This window comes from Cyprinodon tularosa, unplaced genomic scaffold (genome assembly GCF_016077235.1).
Source record: "Cyprinodon tularosa strain WSP-4 unplaced genomic scaffold, ASM1607723v1 ctg993, whole genome shotgun sequence".
NCBI lineage: Eukaryota > Metazoa > Chordata > Actinopteri > Cyprinodontiformes > Cyprinodontidae > Cyprinodon > Cyprinodon tularosa.
This window is the reverse complement of record NW_024039777.1, coordinates 44,437-64,037: the sequence shown is the minus strand read 5'-3', so window position 1 is coordinate 64,037 and position 19,601 is coordinate 44,437. Positions and strand designations below refer to the sequence as shown.

Below are 19,601 nucleotides of genomic sequence, written 5' to 3'. Positions count from 1 at the left end.
AAATAAAACTAAACAAGTTAACTCCCAGAACCATGCTCTCTTTACCTGGTATGTTGGGTTCTGGTTTAAACAGGGCTTCATTGTTCTTCATAGTTCTGTCGGTTAGAATCTATTAATGTCTTTCATTGGGCCCCACATCCCTAGCTGTTCTCATACAGGACTTACACACAGCTGCACATTACCATGTCACCAGGTCATCTTGAATCCATTCCAGCCCAAATAAATGCTAAGGATATGCATGGATGTGCTAACATTTCTTCAGCTAAATCAAAACAAAACTATAAAATAAAAGTAATAGTTTTGGACCTAAAATAAGAGTTTTCCAAATTTAGCAGACAACTTTAGTAAAATCAGCTAGAAACCAGCAATCAGGCTCAAAATCAAGATGAATTGATGGACCTTTAGAGGCAAATGGAGACAGTATCAAAGTCGGCTCTCTATCAAGGATATCTCCGGGATTAAAGAACTAAACTAATTCCTGTGTTCATCTGTAATAGAACTGATTACTTTGAAAGTGTTTTTTACAGGTCTGCCTAAAAAGTGGATCAGACAGCTGCAGCTGATCTAGACTGCTGCAACCTGCATCCTCACCAAAACTAAGAAGGTAGAGCACATCACTCCAGCTCTGAAGTCTTTACACTGGCTCCCCCATCTAAGAGGATAGTGTTTAAGGCAAGGCAAGGCAAGTTCATCTGTATTCAGTACAAAGAAAATTGAAAGTGCTTTATATGAATGAAATAGTAAAAAAAAAAAATTCAAAATAAAAGCAGCAATTAAAGATACATTAAAATACATCATTTAGTCTATAAATTAGTAAATAGCTTATCTAGAAAATACATTACAAACCTGTTGTCAGCATATTATTTTCTGGTTTAATTCTACACCAGAACCAGACATGGAGAAGTGGTTTTGGAGTTCTGATGCTCCACTAGTCTGAAATAAACTCCTAAAAAATGTATAAGTGTTGAAACCCAAAATCGTTGTAAATCAAGAAACATTTTGGCTTTATATAAAAAAGACCTATTTGTCTAAAGTAGCTTCTGCCTATGCTTTCTAAACATTATTAGCTTTTTTTATCAGTCCAACTTTTCCTTGATGCTCCTCATTTGAGCCCCCTCCTGCAACTCACTCCTCATTCTCTTCCACCGTGAGAAGAGTGGATTAAGGCCAGCATTGAAGCGACATCTAAAAATGCACTGCAGTTTTGCGGATGTAGAAAATGTGGATCAAGATTGGTAAACAATATACTCATACTTGAATTAAAAATAAAAAAAAGATTTTCATATCCATGGTAGTTTAGCTGACACAACTATAAATTAATAATGTTCATTTTATCTCAAAGATTCACAATTCACTTTCATAATCCAGTAAAACTCATAGTTTATATAAACCCAATATTTTTTATGGAAATAGCCAAACAAGGTCATCTTCAATGCAGCAGAAATGTTGTAATGATGTTGATTGTGATTAGCTATCACTAAAATTGTGCTTAAATCTTTCACTTTTTCACTTTACAAAAAGCTGTAAAACTGCTTTTAATTAGAGGTATAGTAAAAGATTTCAATGTTTTCATTAGAATTATTTTAAATGAAGATAAAACTTTAGAGAAATATGCAGCTATAGTTTTCTTTACAGGATAGTATCAGTCCAGAACAAGCAAACGAATGAAGACTTGTGGTTATATAAACTATTAATGCCATTTTTTATTTTTTTTTTTGTCTGAAAAATATATTTTCAAATGTCCCTTTCAAGGCCATACAGGTCACTTGATGTTTTATCTGCAATTTTCGAAACTTTGTTTCTTTATAAGCACTTGACTATAAGTGAGAACCATAGACCGGAAAATCTTTAATAACAGAAAAAATTAAAATTTTAAACTCACAGAAGCACCCACGCCCACACACACACATACACACACCCACATGTCAAACACATAGAATAAGTATTTTTTGCTGATTATTATTTTATGCAGGGTTTGGCAAAAAGGAAAGAAAATATTTGTATTAATTCAAATCTTACCAGTCAAGTAATGTTGTAGCTTTAAAATGAATTAACATAATGAGCTGTCCAGTGCTGATTTGTCATTCTGCACCTTGAAAACACTATTCAGCCAAAGTGTTCTTAGACAGAACAGATTTCTGCTTTTTAGCCTGGGGTAGTTTTATCAGAAGAATGTAGGTTTGTGAATAGAACATGTCTGAAAAGGATCAGAGGGAGCTGCACCTTGAGGCTTTGGGAAAAAAGAAAAATCAAAGGGGTGCTATGTGTTTTGGGGGGTTAAAAGCCTTACCCAGTATGTTGGATCAAACCAATGATCTAACCCTTGTCTGCTAAAATATACAGTAGCCTACAAGTAAAAATGTAAATTATTTCCTGAAATTATCGAAATAAGGTTGTTTAAAACACTGGTGGATTTTGTCGTACTCACAGCAGACCATCCATCCATCCATTTTCTGTCATATATATATATATATATATATATATATATATATATATATATATATATATATATATATATATATATATATATATATATATATATATATATATATATATATATATATATATATATATATGTTCATATATTTACATATATATAAACACATATATATATATGTACCTCTCCAGTGAAATTAACAAGTCCATATTATAACAAGTCCATGTTTTGTATGTTGTTTCCTTCAAACTTAAAGCTAATAGCGTGATATCTGGTACTTAAATATTACTTCAACTTAACAAAAACTGCTCCGAACCAATAGTTTGGGAAGGGAAATGGGCTGTTGGATAAATCGATAGTGGATTAATCACCCTGAAGGAGGAACAGAAGCTGTTTGGGCGGAATCAGTCGTGTCCAATCGAAAGCCGAGCGATAAAGACGATCTTCAAAACTTTGGAAGAACTTAATTAAGCCGAGATTTACTTTTAAATCTTATTAACGCTTCAAACGGTTTCTTCTTCGACTGTTATAGCATGTGACGATTCTGAAAACTACTTTCGGAGGAGGTTTTGTTTTGTTTTTTCCTTTTTCGGAGCCAAGTTTTTCCAAAGACAGTAAGTTTAGCTGTTGGTCATCTGATCTTGGAGCGGAAAGAGGACAAACAATGGCAGAAACAGCTCAGAGGGTTAGCTTTGGAGGACCACATCCGCTAAAATATGTCCGTTAAAATCAAACCGCCATTGCTGCCGTTGTTTTTGGGGCGTAGAGGTGTTAGTGTTTATATAAGTGACGCAGCTAGTTATTATGGTGATTTAAAAGCATGTCTGTTGAAAGTTTACAGGGACAATGTGAAGGAAAGCAGGTCCATCTCTTCTCTGGTAGTTAATGTGTGCTGTGATGGTGATCTCTCTGCAGTGAGCATCAGATCCCAGCAGCTCAGGGACTGACAGCATGGCATCACAGTTCACCATCGATGATGCCTTCGTGTTGGATGGAGAAGAGGAGGAGGCTGCTGTCTCTGATGGAAACCCGGAGGGATGGAAGAGCAAAGAGAAGGAGAGAGATGGAGAGATGACGTTTGGGCCCCTGACCTTCTCCAAACCTCAGGCTCATCCTTCAGCTGCAGCCACAGGCTCACCTGATCACAGCAACCTGAAGTATCAGGTAGGAGAAACCCGCCATCTGTTGGTTTTTTTCTATTTATATAGTCCTGCTTTTTAACTTCTATCTGCCTGACAATCTCTCTGATTTTCATAGAATCTGGAAAATGAAGACGCACTGGGCAACAATGGCAACTCTTCCTTCAATAACTTCTTCAAAATCAGGTAGAGCGGTTTTCTTTGGTTTCATCCTTTAAAAGTGTTGGACAGATTCCAGTTTCCCCCAAACTAGGAATTAAATTTGATGTTTAAAGTACAGTCAGGCCCCGGAATTGCAACATCTGTAATGATATTTTTTGAAAATTGCTGCATATATATATATTATATATTAGAGTTGCGCCAATGCCCTTTTTTGGCACCAATACCTGGCTGTGCAGTATCGGCCGATACGATACCATCTGTTTGAAATTGATGTGTGCGTTTGTATATATGTAGTACTGCATACTACTTGGGTGTAAAATAATTGCCATCATGGCTTTGTCAGGCTGCTGCCTACCTTTGTGAAGCAGGAAAAAGACTAATACAAAGTGAATCCAGTAAAACTTTTTATTAATATATAATAGTATATAATAGTTTAATGAAGTTTTGGCTCTCAAAATGGTATCGGTGCCCTATTTGTTGGTACTCGCCGATACCGCTACCAACATTATAGTTCTGTATCAGGGCCCCGATACTGGTATCGGTATCAGTGCAACACTACCGTAATATATATATATATATATATATATATATATATATATTTATGTGTGTATATATATATATATATATATATATATATATATATATATATATATATATATATATATATATATTTATGTGTGTATATAATTCTAATACAGCTAAAGGAAAGTGGATTAATTTCACTTTGGGAGAAATTTGGTATAAAACATTTATGAAATTAATAATTTGAATAACAAGAAATTCATATTTTTATGCATGGTAATATGTGTATGGCAAATTTCACATCTTAGTTACCGTTTTTAATTATATCAGGCTCCTTTTGGATGTTTGAAATACATTTAGAACAGTGTTTGCTTGAAAGTAATTAATTTGGCATAACGGTGTTAATCAAGTTAGATATTAGTTTGAATGTAAGCAAAGTTAATTTACTTATTTTTTTCTCATTTGCAAAGCTTTCAGATTTAGTCGATAACATTTAACAGACCCTAGAAAGCTGAATTTTCAGGTCATTTCATTTCTTTCTAACTATCTTAAAAACTTTTTATTCCATCTCTCCAAAGCGATCCGGCTACTTTGTCGTACTGCAGCTCTCAGTGGTCCTTTAGCACCTTGAGTTCGTACACGCAGCTCTCGGCTCGATGCTGCGGGTAAGCCCACTCCTCAATAGGAAAATAAAAAACATGCATGCCTTTACATAGAAAAACACAGACGGAGATAAAGCAGATGCATGTTTCTCAGGTGGGTGTCCCACCCGCTGGTGAAGAAAAACAGACGAGTCGTTCTCGCTTCATTCCTGCTCCTAATCACTGGAGTCGGTGAGTTCACATCTGGTGTTTGCTGCTTTTCTTCTTACATTAAAATATGCACACATTATTTCCTGCTTATCTTGTAAAGCAGGGCTTTCTGTTGTCTGTTTGTGTTTCCACACAATTACTACTTAAAATATCATTGATTTGCCAAAAACTAATTTTTTTTTTTTTACCTACTTTTGTTGTTTGTTTTTTTTTATCTTCTTTCAGCATTTCCCAAAAAACTTTAAAAAGAAATAGGCTTTTATTGACAACTGTATTCAATGAAATTCAATCATCAGTATTAAAAGCATCAACCTTGTTAAGCCCAGAAAAAAATAAATCAAATTTTGCGTCTAATGCGACCGAAAATCTTGTAGGATGAGGTTATGATATTTAGAGGGGATGATCACACCCCTTATGATTTTACACAAGGGGGCTTGTGTTGGTCTGACTGAGATAGACCCCATGTCTATTCTAGTCAGACTACCTAGCAATTTCATGGGTCTGACAGGAAGAGAGAAGCGGTTACAAAGTAAAACGCATCCGCTGTGGGGGAAATACTAAATAAAAACTGTTAAGCACATGGAAAAACAGTTTTTGAGTCACATATAGCATATATAGCAAGCAGGACAGACTCCTTCCAAAACAATGAATGAAACATTAAAAAAAGAAATATTACGGGGATTAGGAATTCAGGAACACAGAAAACTGTGTTCTTCGTTGAGCCTCGCAAAAACGAGCGACAGAAAGTACAGTTGATCAATCTCCTCGGAAAAATAATAACTTTAGAAGGAGAATTCCGTAAAAGTTTAAAAAACAATTCACTAGACTTGGTTTCCAAGGTTTGAAGACGTTTCGCTTGCCCTCCAGGAAGCTTTCTCAATTCAAATGTCTGGATCCGCAGTGAGTTTTAGTCTTTATAGAGACAAGGCCTTGTATTGCTTCGAAACATGCAAATTGAAACCGACGATTGGGTCGTTTGGTTCCATTGTTAGCCTGTAATACCTGAAACCTGTCTAATATACTACAGAGACAGAAGTGAAAAAAATCTGCACAGATCTGCATACCCTGCCTAGTCAGGGGCTCTCTATACGCAGTCAGTGTGACATGGAAAAAAAATCAGATCAGAGATTAAAAAGTCGTACACAGCCGGTGTGTTCAGGCTGTTACTCTGGCATTCTGGATATATTTGTTGGGAACTGTTTCCAAAGGGATTAGATCTGCAGAGTTAAATGGTCACAGATCTAGAATGAGCAATTCCCTAATCTCTTACCTGCTTTGTTAGCACTTTAGCCTTGTGACATGATGCTTCCTCATCCCAGTAAATATGCTGCTCAGCAAACTGTGCCTCAATTGTTAGACCAAGTTCCCCCAGGAAGAAGTGTTAAACCCACACTTTATTCATGCCTGTGCTACTGGACAGAGTTGTGGGTGGGCCTACTTCATTAGATTAAAAGCAACATTTGAGTTAGCAGAATTTAGGGAAATATTAGCTCTTTTCTCTCTGGATTGGTAACGTGTAGATCATTTGAAGGATGAGTCATTAGAAAAAAAACTTCCAGTCTTATGGGTTCGATGTCTGTACCTCCTGCAACATTTCAGTCGTTCCCTGAACTTATTGTTTGACTGCATTGGCTTCTTCGTTCCTCTTGCTACAGGATTTCTTACATGAACCTCTCATATCACTGTGTCTGTAGAAGCAGTCGCATCCACTAGCTGATAGTCATTTCATTAAGTTCTACACGTTTAGAAACGTGAATCTGTAGGGAACTCCTTTGCACAAGGCCTTAAAACGCACTTCTAATACACAGAGGGAAGTTTCTTAACTCCAAATTTACCTCGTATTTTTAATGATCTGTAAAAACAGTTCACGAGTTTTATAAAGCAAGGAAAACAAAAAAATCTTAACACACTGCTATTTTTTATTATAGCAGGCTAATTGGTTTGTGAGTTAGATTGTCACGTTTCAACTGCAAACTTCACCATGTTGTGTTTGGATTTTATATGATACTCCAAACCAAAGCATTGCATATTGAGGAGTAGAAGTTAAAAAAATATGTGGAACCTGTGTGTGTTGAGCATTTGAATTCAGTCTTACTGGGGCAGATTTTCTAAGAACTGCCTTTAGAGTTCAGTTAGAGCTAGGGGTGTAAATCACATCCATCATGGCGATTCGATTCAGTATCGATTTCCTGACCCAACGATTCGATTATTTTCAATAATCAAAAATACACCACGATTCGATTCGATTAATCGGTGAAAAAATTTTTTTAGTATTATAATTTTTTTACAACTTACAGGCTAAACAAAGTTTCAAGTTTGAAATAAATCAATGAAAGTTGTAATATCGTTATGCATTTTTTAGAAACAACAGCAATTAACAGAAGTAGAAAAGTTGCATCCAAAAATACTGCAGAAAATCAGTGCAATGAGTGCAATGTAATACCTCGGCTCCAGAGTGTCGACGTCCCCGCCCCCTCCACAGACGCTCCGCTGCACCTCTCCCAAATTGTAGCTGACCGCAGACAGTGCTGCAGACAGGAGGCTGGCTTGTTTTGTTTTTATGACAGAAATTGCGGAAAACAACTCGTGAAGTTTGACCCGCTAGAAGAGCGAGGTGCGCGAGAACGCTGGGATCCTTTTTCCACCTGGATCTCCGCTCTTTTTGGCTCTCATGTCCCTCCGTCGTCGGACTAAACTCGCCCCCACTTCCTCGCCGCCTCGGCCGTATCTAGACCCACAGCGTGTAGCACAGACCACGCTGCAATATTGAGCATAATTTAAAAATGTCTGTGTCAAGCTTACTGCAACACACTGCTGTAAGAGTATAACCAGGAAGCGAGGTAGGAGGGTAAAATAGGTTTAGCGCCACCACAGTACGGGAGGGAGAATTACGCCGAGGAGCAAATGGATAAAAATAGACCGGAGGAAAAAAAAAAATGAATTGATTCTCTTGCGGACGTGTCAATGCATCGGATCGTCGGCTTTTGGATCGATGCATTGATCCAAAACGATTATTATTTACACCCCTAGTTAGAGCTGCACGTTTTCTTAAAAAACTGTCAGTTTAGCTAATTCCTTTTTGCAGAACAGCTCAAACTGTGTCCAACTGGGCCATGGAAATCTTGAAACGTCACGTCTTGCCTTAAATTCTCAGTTCGATTTAGCTTTAAGCTTTGACGAGGTCATTTTTACATTACATATGCTGTGATTAAGTCTATTGCTTTGCAGCCCTAGGTTTATACAGCTGGCCTTACTTTGAACCAGGCCTCTCTGGTTTCCACTCTGTAGTTGTGGAGTATATGATAGTTTTCCTTAGACAGATTTTCTCACATAGCTCCTCCACACTTACCAGGGGGGTCTGTGGTCATCAAATTTAAGTAAGGATTCTGGTATGCTCTTTGACTGAACCCTTCCAACATTACATGTGCTTTTTATTTTTTTTTTAACATTTTTACATCCAGTTGTGCTTTAAGGCAACATGGATTCAGAAAGTAAAATGCTCATACAGAGGTTATATCCAACGTCTGCTTTTTAAGCTCCATCTCATAGAAAGGGTCTGATCATCTCAAGAATTGAACAGGATGATAAAAAAACTACACAGGATTTTTACCTTCTGGATCTGAACTGTCCACCTCTGAGTTTAAAGTCATTATCCTGTGAGAAATTGAGCCTTAATCTCAGTTCGTCTCTCACAGCTCAGATCATTTCCCCTGTCCTTGCAAAGAAAATCGTTCCCACAGCATTATACTGACTCCATCATGCTTCCCCTGAAATGTCAAGACTAATGGTGGAGTTACTTAGTTTGAAAAAAAAAAAAATGCATTTGTCAAGTCCAAAAAAAAAAAAAAAAAGGAACTGGAAACAAAAATCTAAAGAAAAAGGATCTTTCTTTAAGGGCTGTAAACATATTGTTGTTTTAACAGGAACGGCTCCATCACTAGGTTTTCGCAATGTTGTGTCAGTGACTTTTCAACACAGTGAACTTTGCCCCCTATGATAAATTGGATATCGACCCTTTCTTTCTTCCTTACTAAATCATTAGGTGAAATGAAGGAAGTTGTTTTAATCAAATTCATAGAACGATTGATCTGTTTTCTCATTGTTGTTTTGTTCTCTGCTTCCTTTCAGCTCTTATTTTTACAGGGATTGTCATACAGCTGAATCCAACTGCAGGTGAGAAAGTAGTGAGCCACAGCCGTTTTAATTTCTGCTCCAAAAGTTGCATAATCTTTTATTTATTGTGTGTTTAAGGGGGTTACGCAGAAAGATAAACTGATTAAATATATTCCAATACTGGATAGTAAAAAAAGAATGTAATACATGTTTTACTGCAAAATACAAGATAGAAAACAACACATCACATCTGTTTATCATATAATAATGATGAAGTTAAGTAAAAAAAATAGTGGTTTATCTTAGAGCAGTAGTAGCAAACACGTCGTGCCTAATGATTTAGAGCTTGCAGATGCATGTACATTCTTGTCTTTATGAGGCCATAACATGCACTGCTTGGTTGGGTGGTGAAGTGGCTTCAGCAGTTCAAAGCCAAAGTTCAGGTGTTGCTATAGAGCTATGTGTTTTAATCTCTTCATGAAGGCCGACATCCCCTGCCGCGCTGCTTTTATGACTGCACTGCAGCCACAGGGTCTAAAAGAAAAAGGAAAGGTCAGGAGCTGGAAGTTTCCTCGAAATGGAGGCTTCAGACTTTCACACTGTGCTTCTGGCATCGTACAGTAGCAGCATTCTTTCATGCTTATAGGGCCGGATTTATCAAGATCCAATTTTGCGTGCAGTAATTTGCGCTCGCAAACTGGAATTTTGCGCGAGGGGCTGAACCATGGTTTGCGGGTGATTTAACAAGAGTGATTGCGTAACTGGTGGAAGGTGCAAAACTGTTGGAGACGCCCTATTTAAATGATGGTTTTGCGCGTTTTGTGGTTTGCGGCAAAGTAGTTTGTAGTCTGTACAAACTAGTGCATTAAGAAATTTAAATATTACAGTGACCCCCAACAAAAAAAAAATAAGTAAATATATATATATATATTTATAAATTGGCAACCTTTATTCCCTAAGGATGTATGTGCTGCAGTAAAAAGAAAAAAAAACAAAAAAAAAAAAACAGGTGTTTTGTATTGGCCTGTGACTGTGGATGGGATCCCCGCAGCATTTGGCACGTTGCTCCACAGGCGCAGGGGGAGAACCCCGACCCCGTCGGACAGCACTTCTGAAAAAACGAGATTGGGAGATCCCAGCTCTCGCTCCAACCGTACGCTGGAATGACCCAGATGCAAAAAAGTGCAATGTTGCAAGGAGTTTTGTGATATCTGGTATTGCGTGGGTCCTCCTTGCGGCTGGCTCCAAATCCATTCGGAGTTCCCCCAACAGCTCCAAAATGGCAATGCTGGATAAACGATATGTTTTGATGATTGTTTCCTCGTTCATTGCAAAAATATTCACACGGAGTGAAAAAATGCGTTCTCTGCGTCTCCTTGCTTTATTTCCATGTCTCCTTCTTGCGACAATAACTGCTGCCATGTGTGCGCAATTACGCATACAGACCATTTGCACCTTCTTTTGAAACGTGTTAAATATAGAGTCAGATACCGTTAGCAAAATTGCGTTCAAGTTTGATAAATCACTTTGCGAGTGCTAAATTAATATATTTACATGTTCTCCTCCCACAAGACGCACTTTAGCGTGTAAACGCCCCATATTGCATATTCATTGCAGAAAAAGTACTAAATGGATCAGAGGCGCTATTTAGCACGTTTTAAAGACCAAATGCTTTTAGCACGCTGTTGATAGATCAGTTTGTACATTTTTTAGCGTGCGCAGTGAAATAGCTCACGTTTTAATACACGCAAACCTTTGATAGATCCGGCCCATAGTGTTCCATGATTTTCCACATTCCTAAGGGATGCATATCACATGTTGCAATCGCTCTAGATGACATGATTCTGCTGGACACCTGGAGGTGCATTATTAGGAGAAACGGATCCCCAGCTCTAAACCCGAGTGGTGTTTCATTATTGGACTTCTGTGGAAGTCATGGATTATCCGTAATGAGCACCATGGTCAAGCACAATGATGTCCATCAATGCACTTGGCACCAGGACATCCTACGCTGGAGGTCAATGATCGATTTTGTGGTCGCATCTTCTGACCTTCCTTTTGGACACTTAAGAGTAGAGAGGCAGAGCTGTCCACCGATCAACACCTGGTAGGGAGCTGGATACGCTGGAAGAGGAGGAAGCTGAACTGACTCAGCAGGCCCAAACAAATAGTTAGGGTCTACGGGGAATGACTGGTGAAGCCCTTGGTCAGGGACGTATTCAACTCCCACCTCCAGGAGAGCTTCCCCCAGATTCTGGGGGAGGCTAGAGAGAAGTTGTCTTAGTGGAGAATTTTATCTGCGCCCTCTGTCGATGTGGCCACCTATAGCTGTGGCTGTAAGGTCTGTGGTGCCTGTTGCTGTGGCCTCAAAGTGATTCTGGCATATTGTCTGGTGCCTCTGGAGGGGGAAGCATTACTTTGCTTACACTTTTTTTTTTTGCGGGACGGCAGAGCTGCTAACCCTGAAAGAGGCGGAGGTAAAGATGGGGTGCTTGGGATCAGATTTGTTTATCACCAGGATGAAGTCACCGGGGTGGTCAAAAAACTCCACTTTGGCAAGGCTTGGGTTAGGTTGTGTTCCAACTATATGGGAATTGCACCTCCGGCTGGTTTTTGAACCTGACTTCAGGATGAGCAGTGGGTTTTCTGTCCTGGCAGTGCAACTCTGAACAAGCTCTATACTCGCTGCAGAATGCTAGAAGGTGCTTAGGAGTTTGCCCAATATGTTTTGTACACCTACAAAAGGAAATCAGAGCTGATTGATAAGGCAAAGCTCTTGATTAACTGGTCAGTCTACGTTCCTACCCTCAGCTATGGTCAGAAAATCTGGATGTACAGATTGTATTTCTGAGCAGGGTGGCTGGGCACTCCCTGCTCAGTCATCCGGGAGAGCCTCAGAGTGGAGCCACTTCTCCTCGCATCAAGAGAAACCAGTAGAGGTGGCTCAGACGTCTTTGTTTGGGACATCCCACTGGAAGCAGGCCCAGGGGATAACCGAACACACACTTGAGGGACTGTGTCTCTCAGCTGGCCTGAGAGCATCTTAGTCTTCCCCCAGCAGAGCTGGAGGAGTTATCTGGGGACAGGGATTCTGACCCAGTCCTGGTAAAAGTAGAAGATGACAACAGCAGTTCTTAAAAGTAAAGAAATTATATAGCAAACTTTAATTTATTCATACACGACGTATGACTCATGGATTTAAATACATATGCATTTAAATGTAGTAGTAAACCATCAGCTGTTTTAAACAAGTTGTTTTAAATGTTAATAGCTTTTGGCAGGAAGGATCTTCTGTAGCAATGTCTTACATTGTATCTGGAAAAGCCTTTGACTGGAGACACTGTTGTTTAACAGTCTTCTAAAAAGGACGTTCACTGTTTTTCCCAATGTTCTTAATTTTTATGAAGAATTCCTCTGTGAAATCTTCTCCAGAGGTTCTAGCAGTTCATTACCTTTCTGTGAGAGGTAATGACTGCAGAGTCATCTGAGTATTTCTGCAGGTAACAAGGGTCTTATCCTGTACTGGAAGTCAGAGTAGTATACAGATTAAAAATGAATGGTAAGAGTACCATCCCCTGTGATGCTCCTGACTACCTGATTAGACTGCTGACCCTTTTTGTCTCAAAAACAGTAGTCTTTGATCCAGGCATTGTTGATTCCTCCACCTGAGTCTTTTGGATTTTTATTTACCAAGTAAATCAGGCTGAATTATGTTAAATGCACTTTAGAAATCAAAGAACACAATCCTCACAGTTCTGTCTGCCTCGTCTAAGTAGGTTTTTGATGGCCTCTCCAAGTCCATGTTAATAAGTAAACGGCATAGGCCTTGATAGCTGTTTATTTGCATGCTCAGTGGACCAAGTCTCTCTTTAACCTTCATGGGATGTCAGGAACAACAGGTCTATAGTCACTGAGGACTGTTGGCTGGGTTTTCTTTGGTACTGAAGCAAGACTGGAGGTCTTCCAAATCACTAGAACCATCTCCAGGTCAGGCTGAGGTTGAAGAGGTGCTGTAGAATCCCACAGAGCTGCTCTGGACAGCCATTCAGGACTGTTGGGCTGACACCAACTGAACCTGGTGACTTATTGCGATTCAGGCTCTCCAGTTTCATCAGAATCAAGTTTATTGCCAAGTAGGTTTGCACTTACAAGCAATTTGACTTGGTGTTGATTGCGCAGACAAAACAGAATATAGAATCTAAAGCTATATACAATAAAACATACAATATACTATATGCAAAATATACTACATAGCTATATACTATATACACAGTAGTGTGCGTTAATGTAACGCAGAAGGTATGGAGATGCCAAGTTGGTGTAGCCTCTAGGTCAGAGGTGGGCAATTCCAGTTCCTGAGGGCCGCTATCCTTCAATTTTTAGATGTGTCTTTGGTTCATAACACCTGAATCAAATAATTAGATGATTGAGAGGACTCTGGAGGAAGTGACTGCATACTAAGGAGGTAACCGAGCCATTTAATTCAGGTGTGTTGGAGCAAGGATGGATCTAAAATTTGCAGGATTCCAGCCCCCAGGAACAGGAATTGCCCACCCCTACTCTAGGTCCTGACTTCTAGAAGCAGACAGATGGAAACAGGAGGGGGCAGCACCATCTTCTGAGTTGTCGTCTGATTGGTCTGAAAACAAATGCATAGAAGCAGGAGGGCCGATGACAGAGGTGGAAGATTAAACATTTGAGCTTACCCTTTGGATCAAAGGTGGGCGTGAAGTCCATTAGGCTGTGGACAGGAGAGAAGGATGCTGAGTTTGTTCCATAACAACCCTCTGAACAATGTATTAAGTTCACTGCCTCTGCAAAAACTCCCTTCCGTCTGATCATCCATCTTAATTCTTGAGCACAAATATCTGATATTGTTCTGCTTGAGCTTGCTTTTCAGCCTCTTCCTGTATGCCTTCTTGCTTTTATCTTGACCGTAAATTGTTTCTTTATATTCCTCAGCTCCCTGTCTCTCGTCATTTGGCTTTTTTTTTTTTTTTTTTTTTGTTTAGCAGTTCCCTAACTTCCCTCTTGATCCTGGGTTTGTTACTGGGAAAACATGCCACTCTTCTGGTGGGGATGATTATTTGTTTATTTATTTTTAAATCAAGATGATTTAATTTTTCTGATACCTTTTGAAGCAATGTGACTTTTTTATATTTACTGTGGTTTTGGCTCCGTCATTGAGCAAAAATAGAATTGACTTAAATTCTACTTTCGAGCTGTCTGCTCACCGCGGTCTTGTAAAAGCACTCCTTGATTATAATGCATATGAAATGCAGTGGATTGGAGCTGGACACAGTGAGAATTAGGGTAACTGTGACAAAGGAGGATCCAGGTTTACTCTACCCACAGATTAACCTAGTTTCTATAAAATACTTTGGATGCTATTACAAATCATTAAGGTGTTTGGAAGTAATATTAGTGCGAAAAAGAGTTTTGTTTTTGGTCCTTTCATTGTAGAAGTTATATTGTGGATTTTGATATAAATCATCTTAGTTTAAATTGGAAGTGTGAGTTTTGATCAAACCTCAGGTAAATTTGGTGAGTATGTGGAAAAGAGCCAAAGCGTGATGAAAGATTTGGGCTTTCTCTTCCAAAGACTAATATTAAGGCTCTGTACACATATTCAGCAGTTGTAATTGAGAAAAAAGTTTGTATCATCTGGTCATACAACATATGGCAATAATATCGTAATACTTTTAGACTATTAGATTTAGCTGAATAAACATGACATTACATTCAGTTGGTTTTTCTCATACACTGGAATTTATAGATGGATTAAAAATTGACACAGAAAAAGCTTTATATATCTGTTTCTAATATAGGATTTTTGTTTGCATTTGGAAACCAAACCAAAAATGTGTCTCCTTGTCCTTCTCATTGTAGTAAATCATAAACATCAGCCAAACCATGTAAGACAAGATCACCTTTATTCAGGAACATCAGGTTAAAAAAGTAATGTTATTTATATAAATCTTAAATGTTATTTATGCAAACCTTAGCTAATAATGATAAATGAATGTTTGGTTGTGATGAATAGTATAACTTCAGCAGGTCTGTCAATAATGACGATATTCCCCACAGGTGTTTCTAGTGCCATTTTCTTTGTGCCTGGGTCGCTTCTTTTTATTCCTGGAGGTAAGTTGATCTTTTGTTTTACTAAACATTGCTTTTAAACTGATGCTGGTCATCTCACCTGTTCATGGATTTTGTGCCTTTTGTTTCTTTGTCCGTTTAATCGCCTTTTAAAATAACTAGATCTTTTCACCAGCAGGGGGCACTCTGGGTTATTGGTCAGTGTTGATAAAGCTGTCATATTCTGGGCCAAATGGGTATAGAAACCAGAAATTGGGGTTTCTGCAGCATCTTTGAAAAGCAATTTAATCAGCATTTATCTAATGCTGATTCATTATTTCTTCCTACAAAGTCCTTAGCTAAATCTGTTTTTCCTTCTTTTATTTTAACCCATTTCTTAGTCATTCATAAAAAAAATGTGCTAGAAGCAATTACCTGTTCCACATGTTACAGCTTAGTGTCACTATACAATAAAAAATATTACATTAAAGGGCATAAAAGGAAATAATTTATTACCAAAGAAAGTAGTCCTTTTCACAAATCTTGACAAGTAATACATTTTTTTTTATTTGTTTAGTGAGTTTGGAATTGGACGTTCTTGTTCCCTGAATGACTCCTTTGTGAGAGTGGATGTGTAAAAGGGTGTAAAAGATGTTAAAGTTTGGTAGCATGAGTTTAAAAAAAAACTATTTCAACTGTCTGAAAGAAAATCTCACTGAGACATGTTTGAAAATATTTTTTCACCTGCTAGTATGTTAATGAGTAAGGTAGGTTAAATAAATTGCCTAATTTAATACATTTAAAGTTTAAATGTAAGTCGTAACCTGTTATTTTTTATTCATACAATCTTTTGGAAATAGACTCTAAATTCATATCTAATCATTTTCAGTAGAAAAAGAAAAATCATTTACCCCCCCTTTTCATAACGCTTTTTTTTCTCACCAGAGTGCTCACAAGAATTTCATTTGCAGGTCAATGTGCAATCATCTGGATGTAGCATTAGCAATGGTAGTAGTGTGCCGTGATTTTTTTAACCATTTTTTACACAGGATTTTACACAGTAGGAGAAAAGTTACACAACCAGCAACCCTAACAGACTGGCTAGAGTGGTGATAGCAAGGTGACCTAATGTTAGTACCCTTCCACTATTGTCTTCAGTAGAGGAAATGGACCAAAATCATGCTTTGTGAAGTGTGTCCACTACAGTTCTATTAGGACATGCATTTGCATTGCAAGCATTTTTTATTTGACAATAAATGTATATCCTCCACAAAAGAAAAGAAATAGATTGATACCCTTTGGTTTAAAGCTACAGTGTGTAATTTTCAGCGACATCTAGCGGTCAGACTGCAGACTGCAGCAACATGAACGTCTCCCCCCCACCGCTTCTCCCCCCCAACAGTACGGCGAGCGTTACGGGACAAAATGTCTTCCACGACGTCCGCATCACCTACCTTCTCAAGTGATGAGGTTTGTTTACATAGATAATTTTACAGATAGTATTTCATTAGTCTGTGTAGGGTATAGATTTCATGTAGACTTAAGATAATAAATATACCCGTTATTTTTTCTACATCGTTGTGACGTTTTGGTGAGCTGCTTTGCATGGTGATATAAACAGACGAAGTAATTGTAGTCATTAGTTTAACAGCGAGATTGTGTTCGCTGGAAGAATATATATTCCCCGTTTACAGAGTCCAAGTCTTGTTTGTGGCACGGGGGTTACAAGGCAAGGAAGAGGGAAAGGAAGAGGGCAGAGAGGCCGGGGTGAGCGTGCAGCTGGGGCCAGGCGAGAGAGGGGAGCCAGCGGGGTGAGAGCAGAGGAGGAAAGGCTTGAAGATCTCCAAAGGAGCCGGAGAGAAGTAACCGAGGTATATATCCAGAAAATTATTTTACAGAAAATTACTGAATCATTACCTGTGAAACGTCAGGGACGTTGCTGAATAAGTATACTGGAGAGTAACAGCATCATCACGCAGCATGTTATTGTTTTAGACAGGTCTGAGCATCCTGTACTCCAAAAACTGCAGTGATATTAGACAATTGTGTGTATAGGATTAATTACCTGTCCAAGAGAAAACTGGCAACTTGAGCGTCACTTTGAAAACCTTTTTCCTCCATCAGTAACTTCCATCGTGTAAATGCCGTGCCAATGTTGATCCGTGTTTTTTGTCGTTTCTTGTCACTCTTGCGTTTATTCTCGTCGTGTTTCCGCTTCTTAGATGACGGGGGTTCGGTGTCCGCCGCTTTTCGTTGTGATACAGAGTAGGCATGATCCTCCATTCGTCTGATGTTTGGCCACACAGTGCCAAACAGTTTGCAAAGTCACTCACGCCTGCCGCCTTGTTTACCTTTCTTGTTACTGAGGCGCAGTATACCTGCTTCTTCTTCTTCTTTGGTTTCAGGCAGACTAAACGCTTCTCAGGCATAATACTGCCATCTACTGTTCAGTACCGTCTCAGTTCATCTCTCTCAACTTGCCGTAGTTACTTTCGAGCGTCATGGGAGATCTCGCAATCGCTAGTTTGTTGCCTCTGCGCTGCCGTAGCGCAAAGATATCTGCCTCCATGGCTGCGAGACCCGCTCCTATGTAATTATAAATAACGAATTCTAAGGCAACGCAAATGTTATGGTTAAAAGGCTGAGCTCATAGGTGATGATAAATAACATAGTTATGTATAATATATTAAATTTCTGAATTTATATGCCTGTAATTATTACACACTGTAGCTTTAAGTGCAGGGGTCAAAGGGTATTTGCTTATAGGTATACATTTGAGGATAAAAGTGAAAAAAAGGTTACCTTTGGGTTTAAAAAATGTTAAAATTAGACAAACTGACTCTTGAGTCCTTTTAAACATTTTCTTTGTTTTGTTTTGTAATTAACTGTCATTTTCTGTATTTCCTAGCATATCATGTGATCTACATCACCTGTGCTGTCCAGGGTCGGAGAGGCTTCAAATTTTTCTACTTGCCTTACTTTGAAAAATGAAATCACATTCCACATTACATTTCACTCCATTTCTGTTTCCTTAATGTTGCAATGAACTGTAGTTCATGAATTGTATCAAAATGTAACGTCACACTGTTGTTATTGCTTTGTTTTGTTTTTTTATGTTAATGACCACTGCTACTTGGACCACTTGGTGCCATGACTACATTTCCTCTACAGGTGCTGGTCATAAAATTAGAATATCATGAAAAAGTAGATTGATTTCAGTAATTCCATTTAAAAAGTGAAACTTGTATATTATATTCATACATTACATACAAACTCATATATTTCAGATGTTTATTTTGTTTAATTTTGATGATTACAAATGACAACAAATGAAAATCTCAAATTCATCATATCAGAAAATTAGAATATTACTGAAGACCAAAAAAAAACAAAGGATTTATAGAAATGTTGGCCAACTGAAAAGTATGAACATGAAAAGTATGAGCATGTACAGCACTCAGTATTTAGTTGGGCCTCCTTTGGCCTGTATTACTGCAGCAATGCGGCGTGGCATGGAGTCGATCAGTCTGTGGCACTGCTCAGGTGTTATGATAGCCCAGGTTGCTCTAATAGTGGCTTTTAGCTCTTCTGAATTGTTGGGTCTGGTGTATTGCATCTTCTTCTTCACAATACCCCATAGATTTTCTATGGGGTTAAGGTCAGGAGAGTTTGCTGGCCAATTAAGAACAGGGATACCATGGTCCTTCAACCAGGTACTGGTAGCTTTGGCACTGTGTGCAGGTGCCAAGTCCTGTTGGAAAATGAAATCTGCATCTCCAAAAAGTTGGTCAGCTGCAGGAAGCATGAAGTGCTCTAAAACTTCCTGGTATGTGGCTGCGTTGACCCTGGACCTCAGAAAACACAATGGACCAACACCAGCAGATGACATGGCACCCCAAACCATCACTGACTGTGGAAACTTTACACTGGACTTCAAGCAACGTGGATGAAGTGCCTCTCTTCTTTTCCTCCAGACTCTGGGACCTTGATTTCCAAAGGAAATGCAAAATTTACTTTTATCAGAGAACATGACTTTGGACCACTCACCAGCAGTCCAGTCCTGTTTCTCTTTAGACGCTTCTGACGCTGTCTGTGGTTCAAGAGTGGCTTGACACAAGGAATGCGACAGCAGAAACCCATGTCTTTCATACGTCTGTGTGTGGTGGTTCTTGAAGCACTCACTCCAGCTGCAGTCCACTCTTTGTGAATCTCCCCCACATTTTTTAATGGGTTTTGTTTCACAATCCTCTCCAGGGTGCGGTTATCTCTCTTGCTTGTACACTTTTTTCGACCACATCTTTTCCTTCCCTTCGCCTCTCTATTAATGTGCTTGGACAC

General features: G+C 38.7%; 1 protein-coding gene across 1 annotated transcript; it reads left to right on the top strand.

The window, feature by feature from the left end:
* Nucleotides 1-2,835: 2,835 nt before the first annotated feature.
* tmem134 (transmembrane protein 134) lies at nt 2,836-18,427 on the top strand. Its single transcript, XM_038276071.1, has 8 exons — nt 2,836-3,051; nt 3,353-3,601; nt 3,695-3,762; nt 4,839-4,925; nt 5,017-5,093; nt 9,201-9,245; nt 15,273-15,326; nt 18,172-18,427. The coding sequence occupies exons 2-8, from the start codon at nt 3,389-3,391 to the stop codon at nt 18,252-18,254; spliced, it is 627 nt and encodes a 208-aa protein (XP_038131999.1). The 5' UTR covers nt 2,836-3,051; nt 3,353-3,388; the 3' UTR covers nt 18,255-18,427.
* Nucleotides 18,428-19,601: the final 1,174 nt, after the last annotated feature.

Excerpts from the sequence above, each read along its gene's own strand:
- tmem134 (XM_038276071.1), top strand. The coding sequence starts at position 3,389 with ATGGCATCACAGTTCACCATCGATGATGCCTTCGTGTTGGATGGAGAA. Across the intron at positions 3,763-4,838 it reads AATAACTTCTTCAAAATCAG|CGATCCGGCTACTTTGTCGT; the intron begins GTAGAGCGGTTT and ends ATCTCTCCAAAG. Across the intron at positions 5,094-9,200 it reads GCTCCTAATCACTGGAGTCG|CTCTTATTTTTACAGGGATT; the intron begins GTGAGTTCACAT and ends GCTTCCTTTCAG.